An 18829-nucleotide genomic window follows, 5' to 3' on the forward strand; every position below is an offset into this window, starting at 1 on the left:
CTTAGGATGCCCCTAGTTCGAGGGATCTGGTAGGTGCTCACAGTCCCTTGTCGCTATGTGACATAACATTTGTGCATTTCATTTTATTTTCAGTTCTTTTCCCATTCCTCCGTCCTATTCTTGAGGGACTAAAAATGAACTTCTTTCCAAAAGACTTCTTGAATTTTTATATGAATGCTGTTACTAGTTTTAAAGAGAAGCGGATGAAAGGAGATCACTCAGTAAGTACCCTCCAAATCTTATTGTGTATTGGAGATTATTGTTGCTCACACATATGCCGCTTTTTTCTTGCTGTCAAAACATATGATAGATTCATAACTTTTCAAAATAACTATATATAATTGGTACTTACTCTATTATCTGGAACAGAGATAAAGAATGTACACAGAGAAAAATGTTCTCTATTATAAACGTATAAATGGGGTCCTCTCTTAATGGTATTGCTTCAAACCCTCTTATCCATAAACACCAAGGGCAAGAGATTATGGTACTTGTTATCTCCTTATCATGATCCTTAGGGCAGGGACATACTGCCATATTTCTTGTCTGAGGATCGCATGGTAAATCTCGTACTGGTCGACACCTCTTCTGACCTGACCTTGACAGCTGCATAGAAATCCATCATGCTGTCATGCTCAGGTCAGAAGTGCTTGCCAGTCCATTCAGTGCTATGCGATCATCGCAGGAGTTATACGGCCGTGTGTCCCTGCCCATGGGTTGAGTCTTCTGCTTTATTTCATAACATAACAATGAAGGGAAGAATTGTTGCCTCTGTGAGAAAAAAATCAGTTTGCCATTGGTGGGACATGTGAAAAAGAGGATGTTCAGTGCGGACACATTGCTGATTTACTGTTCTGTGCTCCAAAATCAAGAAATATTGTATCTTCTGTTTCTAAGTATTATCTTTGGTAATTGATTTTTCCCCAAAGCAAAGAGGTTTAAAAATAACAAAGGGTAACTTATCTGAATAGAATACTGAATAAAGAAATCTTTAAAATAAGGAAATTAGATAACAATTCTGAAATTATATGTATTCTTAGGGCCGTGTGGATTTCCTGCAGCTTATGTTGGATTCTAGAGTGGAAGATGCAAATGGGTTAAATAAGGAGCAAAAAGGTATATGAAATTTAATAGTTTTCAGTCTCTTAAATGTCTACAGTAGGAGAATTTATTCCATATGTGATCAGAAATAGAAAGCTGGACTAATCAAAATGCAAGGAATTAAAATGTATAAATGATGTTGTGAAGAATATTCAAGATAATCCCCTGTCAATCACTATGCACTGCCAGGTGGGTTATACAGAGCTGTACATATGCAAATCTGAAACCACTGCAGCTCAGTCAGAGGGGAGGGGGCTGAGAAACACAGTAAGTGACAAAAGCCCCTACCAGCAGCAGCTGTGAAGCTGCTGCAGGCCGTTCCTTCCCCAATGCCATGTGCTCCTGTGTGTGAACTACTATGATTCAACAGCGAGTTATGGGAAGACGATACGTCCGAGTGATACACAAAATACATTTTTGGAAACCTAAAATAATGGAGAATCTCACCATTCCTTTCTTCACCGCCCAGCAAGCAAGGATAGGGAGATATGCGGCACAGCCTTTCAGAAGCCCCTAGGGCCACTGTTTTTGGTCTCCACTCGTAGCAGGGGCCCGGCTGGATCCGATGACACCAGAACCAGCTCGTCCAGTAAGGAGGTATTGCCCATGTTAGTTTTGGGAGTCTGTTAGCTGGGAGAAAACAGGGGTGGAGACTTAGGTCCAGCCCAGGGGCCGTAATGGGAGTGACCCAGAGAGGTTAAAAGATCCTGCCGCCCCAGGTCCATTGTCTTTTTCCTGGGGGGTCGTGACATCAAGTCGTATGGGGAAAGTCCTGCTACAACAAAGAAGGCCCACAAACCTCCCATGAGGCAGTCCTTCCCCCGAAAGCCAGATCATCCATCTAACCGATAATTGACTCGTAATAACTGCTTTATACCTTTTGTACCCATGCTATTGTGCTTGCAACTCTGACCATTGTGTATGTATAACCCTTATGAATATAGTGTAATGTCTAGTGCGCCCTTATGGCGATTTAATATATAATTTAACCTTGGGCTGTTCTTTTATCCCGATCCACGAACCTCACGTTTATTGTTCGGTCCAACGAACATGATACCGGGGCTGGTTTCTAGCCCAATATAAGTCCGGTATATCAAATAGAAACTGGTTGCAGCTTTACCAGGCTGACAGGGTTCTGTTTCACTGGGGTCAGTGAGAGGGGCCTCTCAGCCTGTCAGGGTTGTGGGCGAGTGTGGTGCCACGTGAGTGACTGGGTGGGCCACCTCTTCTCACTCCCTGGTGCCTTCTGTACCTGTGTGGACAGGGGGTGTCTGTGCATAACTGTACCAATCTGACCTTACGCATCCTCGAGTGGTTGCGGAACATCACAAAGGTGCAGAGGGCAGGTCCGTACCACTTGCTTCGTGTGACGTAATTGTGACGTCAGGCGGGAGGCGGGGTGTGGATACATCACAAGTGGTGGCAACAGCAAGATTCTGCGGGGTCTCCCTGCTGCTGTTTCTTCACAGATGTCTATACACAGTGGCCAGTTTATTATTATAAGAACCTGTGTAATAATGTGATAGGACATGTTTTCGCCTGTATTCATTGGTTATAAATGTGCTGATACACATCAGACTAAGCTGATGAAAATAGATGGATTCACCCATAGAAAGTGTTAATTGATCAATGACAGACCGCCATAATCGGAAACAAAATCAGCCATACTTGATGTGTTCAACTGATAGCTGGACCAAAGATCTTTCATACAGGAACTTTCTTTTTAGAAAGGACCTACCCACAAAAATCTTTTGTCCTTTGTCATATGACATAGATGACAAGTTTGAATTACTATAATGATCAATATAGACATGCTGCATTGATAGTTGTGAAAAAGACAATTGTTCTTTCAATGGCGGTTTAAGCATAAACCTACTTCTATGTAATCTGTATGGCCACCTTAACGTCTGGCATTGCACTGTACATTGAGATGCTGTGATCTGTCTTGATGCAGATTATTTGATGCACTGTTTACCTATAGATGCTTAAAGGAGTTGTCTGGTCTATGGCTACAAGTCTGCAGCCACTGTGTGACTGCAGTATTGTGAATACTCTCAGAGCGCGCTCTATGCGCTGTGAGGATTAATCGGTGTCGGTAGCAGCGGGCACGTGACTGCAAGTATGCGATTTGCATACATGCGGTCACGTGCCGACTAGACGTGCGCGGCCTTGCGCAATACAAGTGTATTGAGTGAGGCCCAACATGCCTTGTCAAAATGTGGCTGGAAGCATGCAAATCACATGCTTGCGGTCACTCGACCTCCCGCTACCAGCGCCAGCATCGGAGAATCCTCACAGTGCACACAATGTGAGGATTCACAAGTCTGCAGACAAATACAGTGACTGCAGACTAGTAGCGTAAGGTCAGACAACCCCTTTAACAACTGTTCACTCCACTCTGCCATTGAGTAGCCATTTACCACCACAGGCAAACTAAAGTGGCTTTGTAATTGCTCACATTTGCTGTGACATGTTATTTTCTCTCTTTTCTGTCGGACACATGCTGAGAAACCTGATGTGCTTTCTTTTACAGCTCTGACAGATATGGAGATTATGGCGCAGTCTCTTATTTTCTTATTGGCTGGATTCGAGACCACAAGTTTGACACTAACTTATGTATTTCATAACCTGGCAACTCACCCTGATGTTCAAAAGAAACTACAAGAGGAGGTGGACTCATATCTTCCCGATAAGGTGGTAATACAATAGTGTGAACACTTTATCTATTAAACTTTTATCATCTGGGTGAATTCTCACTGTGTTTCCAGCCTTTGTTTCTTGTAGATGCTAAGAAAAGCTCCTGAACTATATGTTAGGCCACGGCCCCCACTATCAGTATTGGGTCAGTATTCGGTCAGTATTTTTTCTCAGGAGTGGAAGCCAAAACCAAGTGAGGAACAATCAGAGAAAAGGTATAATAGAAACAAGTCACCAATTCTGCATTTGTCACCCACTCCTGGTTTTGGCTCCCACTCCTGAGAAAAAATACTGACCGAATACTGATAGTGGGGCCATGGCCTCACATGGAGGCTGTGACAGATCCCTAATAGTGATGAGCGAGCATGTTCTGTTAACCCTTTCGGCGAACATGCTCGGGTGATCACCGAGTATTTGCGGCGTGCTCAAATGTTATGTTTGAGTCACTGTGTGTGCATGATTTGCGACTGTTTGACAGCTTTAATACATGTGAGGAATGCCTAACAAATAGGCATTCCTCACAAGTATTAAGGCTGTCAAACAGTTGCAAATCATGCACACGGAGTGACTCAAACATAACATTCGAGCATGCTCACTCATCACTAATGCCTAACAGTGGCAAACGTTACTCAAAATCTTGTTTCATGAAAATCTATTGAAAAGCTCAAAAATCCAAAAAATGAAGCAGGACTTGTAATAAGATGATTGAAAATAGTAAGGATCCTTTATTCACCATAACAACTAAATTTCAACTATTTCTAATTAAAGGCTCCATAGAGATCTAAAACTCAGGATCCTTACACTTTATGTCACCTAATTGCATATGCTGACTCAGGCTTTGGATTTTTGTCAAAGGAAGATAGTTTATTGAGCCAATACCCTTGGATGAGTTTGGCACCCAATGAAGCTGTGCTGTTATTTGTTTGGAATAAATGAAAAGCTCAAATACCCGTAAATGACTGCCTGTGACACGTCATACAGTGGCAACTATCACCCATACATTTCCCTGTTAAAAAAATGTTTTCTTTTACCATATACAGTATGTTCTTTTTTTTGGACTCCGCGGCATGAAAAAGCATTCCCTCCTACACTATTTCATACTTTTTCTCTTTTGCGTTATAACAGCCAATCAGGAGCCAAAATGATACTCTTTTCTCATATCACAAGTCCAAAAGTTTACCTGTACTGGGTTATCTTGGAAAAAGTAATTTATTATTTATCTTGTCTATCCTCAGGCTAGCCCTACATATGACATACTGAAGCAGATGGAATACCTAGATATGGTGATTCAGGAGACTCTTCGTATGTATCCTCCAGCAGGAAGACTAGAGAGGGTTTCGAAGCAAAATGTTGAGATTAATGGTGTCACTATCCCAAAAGGTGTAATCTGCATGATTCCAACGTATGTGTTGCACAATGACCCCGAATTGTGGCCTGAACCCGAAGAATTCCGTCCTGAGAGGTAACTGAAAGGGGTTGTTCAGTATAGAGAACTTCTTTTCATTTAGTCTGCTAGCAACCTCTGAGGATGACCCTATGTTCAGGAGCTTCAATTCTTGACCAGAGTTGATAGGATTTACAAAGAGGGAAATGCTTTAAGCATGTACTTTAATGTTCCAATAGGCACTCATGTACAAGACTGAGGCAAAAAGTGTGTTCTTTAGTCCTTCGTCCGGCCGGTATGCATCTACATATCAATTATTTACCTATAGAGCAAAGTGCAGAAGACTGGGCTTTCCTTTACTGAAGGTGTCTGAAAATGTATTTTGTGCAGTATTAATTTTTATTGCACTGCACCCCTATGATGGACGGATGCTAAGGCAGTCATCCAGACTGTAGCCACTGTCTGTAGAATACACCCGACAGTGTCCTCTAACACAATGTAAACTTTGAAGCTAAACATGGTCTATCTGTAAATTACTCTCCAATTATTAAGACATGATGGGGTGTTCTGCTATGTCTGCTCAGGTAACATATATATTTTTTAGATTGAGCAGTAATAGTATGATCAGTTTACAATTACATATTGTTTTTTTTTTAATCTATGGTCGTAGAAATATAGGACATCCAAACCCTCAAGGGGGTAAACAAAATAAATTATCAGAGCTAATACAATAACAAGCTAAAAACTAAGATACATGTCAATAGCAAAAACATTTTATGAAAACCTATTAGTGTTCATCAACACACTTATTAATGGTGTTCCCATTCAAGTGCATTGGGCTCTACTTGTTGGATTTCAAACACTGTGGCATGCTCCATCACATGATATACATACAGGAGCATGGGCGTACCCACCGTGGGGCGGGGGGGGGCAGCTGCCCCCCCTAGAAGCAGGCACGCAAGCCACACACCAGGGCCGGAGTCAGCACCCGGCGCACCCGGGCAAATGCAGGGGCCCTGAGCAGGCGGGGGGGCCCCTCACCGTCAGCGACCGCTCCCCCCCGATTGCTCAGGGCCCCGGCACAATACTTACCTCTCCTCGTGCCTCCGCAGAAGCTCCTGCATCCTCCGCGGCTGCTGCACTGTGACGTCTCAGGTCAGAGGACGCGGTGACGACTTTACACCGCGCTCTCTCCTGAGCATTCACAGGCAGCGCAGAGCGGGATGAGGCCGGCGACGCTGGAGTCCGGAGCAGCAGCAGCAGGTGAGATGTGAGGTGAGTATTTCATTTTTTTTCTTATTATATGGAGGCCTGTGGCAATATAAGGGAGGGGGGTGAGGTGGGGGTGTGTGACATCCTGCATGGGGCATTATAAGGGGGGGTGTGTGTGACATCCTGCATGGGGCATTATAAGGGGGGGGGTGTGACATCCTGCATGGGGCATTATAAGGGGGGGTGACATCCTGCATGGGGCATTATAAGGGGGGGGTGACATCCTGCATGGGGCATTATAAGGGGGGTGTGTGACATCCTGCATGGGGCATTATAAGGGGGGGTGTGACATCCTGCATGGGGCATTATAAGGGGGGGGTGTGTGTGACATCCTGCATGGGGCATTATAAGGGGGGGGTGTGTGTGACATCCTGCATGGGGCATTATAAGGGGGGGGGTGACATCCTGCATGGGGCATTATAAGGGGGGGGGTGACATCCTGCATGGGGCATTATAAGGGGGGTGACATCCTGCATAGGGAATTATAAGGGGAGTGTGTGACATTCTGCATGGGGCAATAAAAGGGGGGGGTGACATCCTGCATGGGGCATTATAAGGGGGGTGTGTGACATCCTGCATGGGGCATTATAAGGGGAGGGGGGGTGACATCCTGCATGGGGCATTATAAGGGGGGGTGACATCCTGCATGGGGCATTATAAGGGGGGTGACATCCTGCATGGGGCATTATAAGGGGGGGTGACATCCTGCATGGGGCATTAAAAGGGGGGGTGTGACATCCTGCATGGGGCATTATAAGGGAGGGGGGTGACATCCTGCATGGGGAATTATAAGGGAGGGGGGGTGACATCCTGCATGGGGCATTATAAGGAAGGGGGGGTGTCATCCTGCATGGGGCATTATAAGGTGGGATGACATCCTACATGGGGCATTATATGGGGGGGAACAGCCTGCATGGGGCATTATGTGGGGGGAACAGCCTGCGTGGGGCATTATGTGGGGGGGGGGCAGCCTGCATGAGGCATTATGTGTGGGGAACAGCCTGCATGGAGTGTTATATTGGGGCCAGTATTCTGTATGGAGCGGTATATGGGGACCAGTATTCTGTATGGAGCGTTATATGGGGGCCAGTATCCTGCATGGAGCGTTATATGGGGGCCAGTATCCTGCCTGGAGCGTTATATGGGGGCCAGTATTCTGTATGGAGCGATAGATGGGGGCCAGTATACTGTATGGAGCATTATATGGGGGCCAGTATTCTGTATGGAGCGTTATATGGGGCCAGTATTCTGTATGGAGCGTTATATGGGGGCCAGTATCCTGTATGGAGCGTTATATGGGGACCAGTATCCTGTATGGGGCATTTTATGGCGGCCAGTATTCTGTGTGGAGCGATTCGCCGGTTTCTGAGCTATTGTGGAATTTACAATAGATATCACTCATGTAATGTAAGAAGTGAAAACTTTGCATTGTACTATATATATATTTCTCTTCGGTATCTGTGACCATGGCTTGCCACCCCCTAGTTTTGATCCTGGGTACGCCCATGTACAGGAGAGAACCTATAGAAGCACTGAGAGAATAGCTGGAAACACAGAAAGGCTGTGCTCTTTGGGCTTGTAATCTGTATGGCGTCCATGTAAGACAGGCGGTGTATGCATGGGATCAAGCACAGCGCTGGATGCTACACTTTCCGTTTTGTCAGTTATTGTCTATTTATCATGTTGATTGCTTTTTACTCTTTAAACAGAATATTACTTTGTGATGTTACAAATTGGTTAGTTTGGTTACAATAATTCCTGTTAACCCCTTTACCCCCTAAGGCTTTTTGCACGTTAATGACCGGGCCAATTTTTACAATTCTGACCACTGTCACTTTATGAAGTAATTACTCTGGAACGCTTCTTTAACAGATACCACTGATTCTGAGACTGTTTTTTTTTACATATTTTACTTCATGATAGTGGAACTGGTGTTACTTTGTGAAAAAGTCAGAAATTTGGCAAAAAATTTTAAATTTTGCAATTTTCAAACTTTGAATTTTCATGCCCTTAAATCAGAGAGATATGTCACACAAAATAGTTAATAAATAACATTTCCCATATGTCTACGTTACATCAGCACAATTTTGGAACCAAAATTCTTTTTGTTAGGAAGTTATAAGGGTTAAAAGTTGACCAGCGATTTCTCATTTTTCCAACAAAATTTACAAAACCATTTTTTAGGGACCACATCACATTTGAAGTGACTTTGAGGGGCCTTTATGACAGAAAATACCCAAAAGTGGCACCATTCTAAAAACTGCACCTCTCAATGTGCTCAAAACCCAGGGCCAGCTCCAGGTTTTTGTGGACCACAGGCGAAAGAGTCTCAGTGGGCCCCTTTAATGCATACCATGATTCATGATGCACAGATACAGAGGAGAAATATAGATATACAACACAGGGCCCAGCCTGCCCCCTCATTCTTCACATATGCAGACATGCACACGGTACGAAGACATGCACGCACACACAGTACGTAGACATGCACACCCACACACAGTACGCACACATGCACACACACACAGTACGCAGACATGCACACACACACAGTACGCAGACAAGCACACACAGTACACACACATGCACGGTACGCAGACATGCAAGCACACATGCACACAGTACGCAGACATACACGCACATGCAGACATGCGTGCGCGCGCACACATGGTACGCAGATATGCACACATACAGTACAGACCAAAAGTTTGGACACACCTTCTCATTTAAAGATTTTTCTGTATTTTCATGACTATGAAAATTGTACATTCACACTGAAGGCATTAGAACTATGAATTAACACATGTGGAATTATATACTTAACAAAAAAGTGTGAAACAACTGAAAATATGTCTTATATTCTAGGTTCTTCAAAGTAGCCACCTTTTGCTTTGATGACTGCTTTGCACACTCTTGCATTCTCTTGATGAGCTTCAAGAGGTAGTCATTGGAAATGGTCTTCCAACAATCTTGAAGGAGTTCCCAGAGATGCTTAGCACTTGTTGGCCCTTTTGCCTTCACTCTGCGTTCCAGCTCACGCCAAACCATCTCGATTGGGTTCAGGTCTGGTGACTGTGGAGGCCAGGTCATCTGGCGTAGCACCCCATCACTCTCGTTCTTGGTCAAATAGCCCTTACACAGCCTGGAGGTGTGTTTGTGGTCATTGTCCTGTTGAAAAATAAATGATGGTCCAACTAAATGCAAACCGGATGGAATAGCATGCCGCTGCAAGATGCTGTGGTAGCCATGCTGGTTCAGTATGCCTTCAATTTTGAATAAATCCCCAACAGTGTCACCAGCAAAGCACCCCCACACCATCACACCTCCTCCTCCATGCTTCACGGTGGGAACCAGGCATATAGAGTCCATCCGTTCACCTTTTCTGCGTCGCACAAACACACGGTGGTTGGAACCAAGGATCTCAAATTTGGACTCATCAGACCAAAGCACAGATTTCCACTGGTCTAATGTCCATTCCTTGTGTTCTTTAGCCCAAACAAGTCTCTTCTGCTTGTTGCCTGTCCTTAGCAATGGTTTCCTAGCAGATATTTTACCATGAAGGCCTGCTGCACAAAGTCTCCTCTTAACAGTTGTTGTAGAGATGTGTCTGCTGCTAGAACTCTGTGTGGCATTGACCTGGTCTCTAATCTGAGCTGCTGTTAACCTGCGATTTCTGAAGCTGGTGACTCGGATAAACTTATCCTCAGAAGCAGAGGTGACTCTTGGTCTTCCTTTCCTGGGGATTCCTCATGTGAGCCAGTTTCTTTGTAGCGCTTGATGGTTTTTACAACTGCACTTGGGGACACTTTCAAAGTTTTCCCAATTTTTCGCACTGACTGACCTTCATTTCTTAAAGTAATGATGGCCACTCATTTTTCTTTACTTAGCTGCTTTTTTCTTGCCATAATACAAATTCTAACAGTCTATTCCGTAGAACTATCAGCTGTGTATCCACCAGACTTCTGCACAACACAGCTGATGGTCCCAACCCCATTTATAAGGCAAGAAATCCCACTTATTAAACCTGACAGGGCACACCTGTGAAGTGAAAACCATTTCCGGTGACTACTAGTGTTGAGCGAACATGCTCGACACTGCTCGGTACTCGCCCGAGCATCACGCTACTTGGGATGTTCGGCGAGCACCGACCATTTCCGGGTTACTCGGGCGGGAGCTCGGGTCTCCGCCCTGCATTATTTGGCGCTCTTTACAGAGCCAATGAACATGCAGGGATTGCCAGCCAGTCACTGTAATGCTGCAGCCATGTTGGTTGTGGGCATTACAGTGATTGGCTGGCCGCACAGCGTCACCTCGAGTATTTAAAACCGGGCGCCGCCATCTTGGACACAGTCGCTCCGGATTAGACAGTGTAGGGACAGCGCTGCTGATTTAGGGAGAGATATAAACTGCGAAATAGTTAGTGTAGGGTCTGTAAAGGCTGCCAGAACAAACAAACAGTCCTTTTCAGGACTAATATCCATCCCAGATACCAGGCAGGCAGGCTGTATAGGAGACACAGTGGTTATACCAGCAAACGCTGCATTACAGTCCTGTGTGCTCCTGTTGCTGAAATTGCTGGACTTAGCACCAGGTGTCGGGGGCCAGGAAAAATCCTTTTTTTTTCATCTAAATCCTCCTTTTTTTTCCCTCCTTCACACTGTAAAAATACCCGTCTTATTAACCTTTTGGTGTGCCCCCCCCCCCAAAAAAAAGCGTGTCTATGATTTTTCAGACACAAATATAACTGTTGAAAATAGTCTGGTGTAGGCTAGAGGAACAGAAGTGTTGTTTTGCACTTCCACTGTTCAAACCTCTGTCTTATCCATTTTGGGCCATTTGTATCTAAAAAAAAAACAGTTTGAGTGTGTCGCTCACTATTCAGCCGCAAATATCTCTATTTAAAAAAGTGTGGTATACCCCAGTAAACAATAACTGTGGTTTTGCCATCCCACGGTAAAAAATCTCTATTATTCAGCTTTTGGTAGTTTTTTCCGTAAAGAAATACAGTAGTGTCTCCTGACTGTTGTGACACAAAAATATATCTGTTGAAAATAGTCTTGTGTAGGCCCGACATCCCAGTGTGGTTTCGCAGTTCCACGGGTCAAATCGCTGTACTATCCAGTTTTGGGCCTTTGGTATCTAAAAAAAAAAGCAGTTTGAGTGTGTCGCTCACTGTTCAGCCGCAAATATCTCTATTTAAAAAAGTGTGGTATACCCCAGTAAACAATAACTGTGGTTTTGCCATCCCACGGTAAAAAATCTCTATTATTCAGCTTTTGGTAGTTTTTTCCGTAAAGAAAAACAGTAGTGTCTCCTGACTGTTGTGACACAAAAATATATCTGTTGAAAATAGTCTTGTGTAGGCCCGACATCCCAGTGTGGTTTCGCAGTTCCACGGGTCAAATTGCTGTACTATCCAGTTTTGGGCCTTTGGTATCTAAAAGAAAAGCAGTTTGAGTGTGTCGCTCACTGTTCAGCCGAAAATATCTCTATTTAAAAAAGTGTGGTATACCCCAGTAAACAATAACTGTGGTTTTGCCATCCCACGGTAAAAAATCTCTATTATTCAGCTTTTGGTAGTTTTTTCCGTAAAGAAATACAGTAGTGTCTCCTGACTGTTGTGACACAAAAATATATCTGTTGAAAATAGTCTTGTGTAGGCCCGACATCCCAGTGTGGTTTCGCAGTTCCACGGGTCAAATTGCTGTACTATCCAGTTTTGGGCCTTTGGTATCTAAAAAAAAAGCAGTTTGAGTGTGTCGTTCACTGTTCAGCCGCAAATATCTCTATTTAAAAAAGTGTGGTATACCCCAGTAAACAATAACTGTGGTTTTGCCATCCCACGGTAAAAAATCTCTATTATTCAGCTTTTGGTAGTTTTTTCCGTAAAGAAAAACAGTAGTGTCTCCTGACTGTTGTGACACAAAAATGTATCTGTTGAAAATAGTCTTGTGTAGGCCCGACATCCCAGTGTGGTTTCGCAGTTCCACGGGTCAAATCGCTGTACTATCCAGTTTTGGGCCTTTGGTATCTAAAAAAAAAGCAGTTTGAGTGTGTCGCTCACTGTTCAGCCGCAAATATCTCTATTTAAAAAAGTGTGGTATACCCCAGTAAACAATAACTGTGGTTTTGCCATCCCACGGTAAAAAATCTCTATTATTCAGCTTTTGGTAGTTTTTTCCGTAAAGAAAAACAGTAGTGTCTCCTGACTGTTGTGACACAAAAATATATCTGTTGAAAATAGTCTTGTGTAGGCCCGACATCCCAGTGTGGTTTCGCAGTTCCACGGGTCAAATCGCTGTACTATCCAGTTTTGGGCCTTTGGTATCTAAAAAAAAAGCAGTGTGAGTGTGTCGCTCACTGTTCAGCCGCAAATATCTCTATTTAAAAAAGTGTGGCATACCCCAGTAAACAATAACTGTGGTTTTCCTCTTCCACGGTTCTAATCTACTCTTTATTACCCTTTTTCCATTGATAGTGCAAGTGTAAGCTATTTTACTTCATTTACAATGGGCAAGGCGCGTGGCAAGGGACGTGGAAGTGGACGTTCTGGTGATGGTTCGTGCAGAGGACGGGGCTGTGGCCAAGGTGAAAATGTGCCACAACCAACAGACACATCTTCTCGTTCCCACTTCTTGACCGAATTACTAGGGAAGCACAGAACAACACCAGTATTGAGAACTGATCAGTGTGAACAGGTTATTAATTGGATAGCAGATAATACTTCCAGTTACCTGGGCACCACCACCTCCGGTCTGTCTTCCACATGGTCAACTCTTAGTAGCCGTGAGTCTCGACCACATACTCCTCCTCACCCTGATGCTCCTTCCTCCCACCATGCCGAGTGTCGTCAGACAGCAAGTGATCCCACACTTGGACACTCTGAAGAGCTGTTCACTGGTCCATTTCCATATTTGGGCCCCTCGCCTGATACGCTTGAAGTGGTGGAAGAGGAGATCCCATGTTGCGATGCCCAAATATTTGAACAGCCACGGCCACAGGAAGTCGACGTTGGCAATCTGTCACAAGAGGTGGACGATGACGAGACACAATTGCCAGGAAGTGAGGAGGAGGATCGTGGTGCGCAAGTGGAAGAGGAGGAGGTGGTGGATGATCTAGTAACTGACCCAACGTGGAAGGAGGACATGCAGAGTGAGGCCAGCAGCACACAGAGGGAGGGAGGCTGAGTACCCCAACAGGCAGGAAGAAGCAGTGTGGTGGCCGCAGACAGAAGGTAGGCAACCGTTCCCCGTAACACCAACACGAGGGACGTTGCCAGTACAAGCGGTAGGTCTTCCAGAGTCTGGAATTTTTTTAAAGACTCTGCTGATAACCCCAAAAAGGCCATATGTTCCACCTGCCATGCCAGCATCAGCAGGGGTGACAAAACTACCAGCCTGACCACCACCAGCATGATCAGGCACATGGCAGCAAAGCACCCGACTTTGTGGGGCGAAACCCAGGGTCCACGACCAGTGTCAGCGGGTGTCACCACTGCTTCTTCCACTGTTGTGCGTGCAATAGAACCCCCTGTTGTGTGTGCAGGGCAATCCCCTGTCCATACTGCATGTAAAGATGCCCCCTCCTCTCAGTCTTCACTTGTTATGGCAGTTTCTCAAGAAATAGCATCAACGTCCACGTCCACGTCCCACCGCAGCGTTCAATTGTCCATATCCCAGACCTTTGAACGAAAGCGGAAATTCGCAGCTAACGCCCCACAGGCCACAGTCCTAAATTCACACATTTCACGACTGCTTGCGTTGGAAATGCTGCCTTTTAGGCTGGTGGAGCGGAATCCTTCCGCAATCTTATGGCGGTGGCCGTCCCTCGGTACTCGGTCCCCAGCCGACACTATTTTGCCCGGTGTGCCACCCCCGCACTACACAAGCACGTGTCCCAAAGCATCTGCCGTGCCCTCAACAACGCAGTTACTGGGAGAGTCCACCTGACAACAGACACGTGGACAAGTGCTTGTGGCCAGGGACGGTACATCTCTCTGACGGCACACTGGGTAAACATAGTGGAAGCCGGGACCCAGTCGGACCTTGGGACGGAACACATCCTCCCCACACCGAGGATTGCGGGCCCTATGTCAGTCAGAGTTGCCCCCACAGTGTACAGCTCCTGCGCATCCTCCTCCTCCTCCTCCTCCTCATGTTCAGCCTCCATCTCAGATATCACCACATCAGTTACAAACTGGAAGCATTGCAGTACTGCCTCCGCCAAGCGGCAACAGGCTGTGCTGAAACTCATAAGCTTAGGTGATAAACCTCACACTGCTTGTGAGTTGTGGACAGCTGTGAAAGAGCAGGCAGATCTGTGGCTGAGACCGCTAAACCTACATCCCGGCATGGTCGTGTGTGACAATGGCCGTAACCTGGTGGTGGCTCTGAGGCGAGGTGAGATCACACACGTACCATGCCTGGCTCATTTGCTTAACCTCGTGGTTCAGCGGTTTCTTAAATCGTACCCTGAGTTGCCAGATCTGCTCGTGAAAGTACGCCGCCTGTCAGCTCATTTTCGCAAGTCGGCTACAGCTTCCGCCGCCCTTGCTGTGTTGCAGCAGCGTTTGCAGCTTCCGGCACACCGACTGGTGTGTGATGTCCCCACACGTTGGAACTCTACCCTCCACATGTTGCAATGAATTTGTGAGCTGAAGAGAGCAGTTGTCGAGTACCAGCTGCAACAAGGCCGTCGATATTCAGGTCAGACTCCACACATAAGACCTCAGGAGTGGACCTGGATGTCTGACATATGTACCATCCTGACAAACTTTGAGGAGGCCACCAAGAGGGTGAGTGGCGATGACGCCATCATTAGTGTCAGCATCCCACTTGTCTGTCTTTTGCAACGCTCTCTGCAGAGAATTAAAGAGGAGGCATTGCAGCCAGAGTATGATGAGATGGATCAAGAAGCCGTAGCGGGCGATTACACACAGCCCAGCCTCATCTCATCCCAACGTGCATTGGGGGACAATGAGGGAGAGGAGGAGGAGGAGGAGGAGGAAGAACAGGAGCTGGTATCATGCGTTTTAGACGGTAGTACCTGTACAAGTGTCATACCGTCGGTTCAGCGTGGGTGGCCTGAGGACAGGGGGGAGGAGAAAGAGGAGGAGGAGGAGGAGGAGAGCATGGTCAGTCGTCATCTTGGTGAGGACACGGAAATCTTGCCCGTTACCAGTCTGGCACGCATGGCTGACTTTATGTTACGCTGCCTTAACCGTGACCCTCGCGTTGTCAAAATGTTGGGTGACAGTCATTACTGGTTGGTGACACTTGTAGACCCCCGCTACAAGGAGAACTTTCACTCTCTTATTCCTGAGGTGGAGAGGTCTACAAAAATGGGGCAGTACCAGAAGGCCCTTGCTGCAGAACTCTTAAAAAAATTCCCATCTGAACACGCTAGCGGCAGAGGTCACAGTTCGTTGCCCAACCAAGGCATACAGGCGAGAGAGATGCAACTCCAATCCAGCAGAGGCAGGGGAACACTGTCAACGTTCTGGGACAGTTTTCTGACACCCGCCCAGCTTACAGGCCCTGAGGCGCGGGGTACTCTCACAAGGAGTGGAAAGTTTCAAAAGATGGTGAGGGAGTACCTTGCCGACCGTACCAGCGTCCTCCGTGATTCCTCTGTGCCTTTTAATTATTGGGTATCCAAGCTGGACACTTGGAATGAACTCGCTCTGTACTCCTTGGAGGTCCTGGCCTGCCATGCCGCTAGCTTGTTATCGGAGCGTGTTTTTAGTGCCGCTGGGAGAATTATAACTGATAAGCGCACTCGCCTGTCAACTGACAATGCTGACAAGCTGACCCTTATCAAAATGAACAAGGGCTGGATTGGGCCAGACTTCTCATCACCACCAAATGACAGCAGAGTAACCTAAAGTCAAATCCAATGTGTTATTTCGGGAGGTGTATGCACATGCACCGCTTCACACCCACACATGGGTATATGCTTCCTCGTTTCGGCTGTTTTATCTTCTTCTCCTTATCCTCAGCCTCCACCACCACTATACCACCAGGGTGCCAGTGTAACGGGTCTGGGAGGCGGAACCTCTGAGCTACTATACAAGGGGGCGGTCCTTGTAAGGGAGCGGGTGGCGACCAGGAAAGACGGGCTGGAAGTCACAGCAGGAGAACGGGACAGTCTCTGAGTGAACGGGCTGGAGGTCACGGCAAGTGACCGAGGCAGTCTCTGGATGAACGGGCTGGTGGTCACGGCAGGTGAACGGGACAGTCTCTGAGTGAACGGGCTGGAGGTCACGGCAAGTGACCGAGGCAGTCTCTGGATGAACGGGCTGGTGGTCACGGCAAGTGACCGGGGCAGTCTCTAGGTAAAGGGTTGGTATGACCTGTGGCGGCTGAAGATAGACGTGAGCTCCCAGGTGAGCAGGCGAGAGTCTCTGGATGAACGGGTGGTCACAGCATGTGACGGCGGAGCCTCCAGGAAGACCAACAGACAGGCGGCAGATGAGCGCTCCCAGGTGAGCGGACAGAAGTCTCTGGACAGGCGGGTGGTCACAGCACGTGACGGCGGAGCCTCCAGGTAGGCTAGCAGACAGGTAGCAGATGAGCGCTCCCAGGTGAGCGGGCAGGAGTCACTGGACAGGCAGGTGGTCACAGCACGTGACGGCGGAGCCTCCAGGTTGGCTAGCAGGCAGGTAGCAGATGTGCGCTCCCAGGTGAGCGGGCAAGCTGGTCCATAGACAGACTGACAGGAGTTTGGAAGGCAGACCGTCGGACCTCAGGCAAGCAGGCAGGTAGCTGATGTGCGCTCCCAGGTGAGCGGGCAGGCTGGTCCTTAGACAGACTGACAGGAATGGTAAGGCAGACCGTCGGACCTCAGACTAGCAGGCAGGTAACAAGTAATCAAGCAGGAATATGGCAGGTATCTGGCAACGGGACCTGAGGGCTGAAGCACAGGTGAGACACTGGTGCAAACAACATTGCTCGGGCACCTCCATTTTGGAGGAGGTGCCTTATATATGGTGAAGTCCTCCAGACATTGGCCGGGGACTCCTTAGGATGGCGCGCGCGGCCCCTTTAAGAGGGAGGGAGAGCGCGCGCCCTAAGCACAGTGGCCGGGAAGGAGCGCGCGCTGCCAGCAGAGCGGGAGAGGGACGCCGGGCACGGAGCAGAGCGGTGAGGGGAACAGCGTCCCTGCCTAGCAGAGGGCAGGGACGCCGGGGCTACAGTCCCCCCCCCTTTAGGCCCCCCCTTTATTAGGCCAGACAGAAATTTAGCTAAGATGAGAGGGGCATGGATGTTCTCCCGGGGCTCCCACGTTCTCTCCTCAGGACCAAACCCCTTCCAATCTACTAGAAAAAAGGTCTTTCCTCTTACCCTTTTGGTGGCAAGAATGTTCTCTACCTCAAACTCGTCCTCAGCAGAAACCGGAGCAGGAGGCGTACCTGTAGACTTGGAAAAAGAGTTAAGTACCACAGGTTTGAGGAGAGATACATGGAAAGAGTTAGGGATCCGTAAGTTGGCCGGGAGTTTCAATTTATAGGCCACCGGGTTGATCTGGCTGATGACCTCCAGAGGGCCGATGAACCGAGGCCCTAACTTGTAAGAAGGTATCTTGAGTCGGACATATTTAGATGAGAGCCAGACTTTATCTCCAGGACGAAATTGTGGAGGATCCAGGCGTTTTTTGTCAGCGTGTCTTTTCATCCGTTCGGACGACTGAAGGAGTGCGGATCGGGTACTCTCCCAAATGGAGGAAAATTTGCTAACGAGAGATTCCGCAGCCGGGTTGTCCACAGAGGTGGAGACAGGAAAAGGAATCCGAGGATGTTGACCGAAGACTACAAAAAACGGGGATTTGGAGGAGGATTCGCTCTGGTGGTTATTATAAGAGAACTCGGCCCATGGTAGGAGATCCACCCAGTCAGAATGATGGGCATTAACGAAGTGCCGGAGGTAACTGGTCAGGTTCTGATTGATCCGCTCCACTTGACCATTGGACTGTGGGTGGTAAGCGGAAGAGAAGTCCAGGGTGACGTCTAGCAGTTTACAGGTGGCTCTCCAGAAACGTGAGGTGAACTGTACCCCACGATCCGACACGATGTGGAGGGGCAGGCCATGAAGACGGAAGATGTGACGGATAAAGTCTTTAGCCAGGTCGGGTGCAGACGGGAGGCCTGGCAGAGGAATAAAGTGAGCCATCTTGGAAAAGCGGTCAGCGACCACCCAAATGACCGTACAACCGGCAGAGACTGGGAGATCAGTTATGAAGTCCATAGCAATATGCTGCCAGGGGGCAGCAGGCACAGGAAGCGGAAGGAGGCGACCGGCTGGCAGGTGTCTCGGGACGTTGTTGCGGGCGCAGGACACACAGGCAGAAACGAAGTCTATTACGTCCTTGTGCAGGGTA

At 47.3% G+C, this 18829-nt stretch overlaps 1 protein-coding gene across 4 annotated transcripts in view; it reads left to right on the forward strand.

Annotated features, from left to right (window-relative positions):
* The window catches only part of LOC141259518 (cytochrome P450 3A9-like), a 155053-nt gene that overhangs the window by 116591 nt on the left and 19633 nt on the right, over positions 1-18829 (forward strand). For all 4 annotated transcript variants that reach the window (XM_073675645.1, XM_073675648.1, XM_073675646.1 and 1 more), the window contains 4 exons: positions 94-221; positions 1041-1116; positions 3635-3795; positions 5034-5260. In XM_073675645.1, the coding sequence (XP_073531746.1) occupies positions 94-221; positions 1041-1116; positions 3635-3795; positions 5034-5260 (592 nt within the window). The remainder of the gene's footprint in view (positions 1-93; positions 222-1040; positions 1117-3634; positions 3796-5033; positions 5261-18829) is intronic.

The sequence above is a fragment of the Phyllobates terribilis genome, unplaced genomic scaffold (assembly GCF_046119375.1).
Source record: "Phyllobates terribilis strain yellow unplaced genomic scaffold, ASM4611937v1 Scaffold_3__8_contigs__length_932513732, whole genome shotgun sequence".
Taxonomy (NCBI): Eukaryota; Metazoa; Chordata; class Amphibia; order Anura; family Dendrobatidae; genus Phyllobates; species Phyllobates terribilis.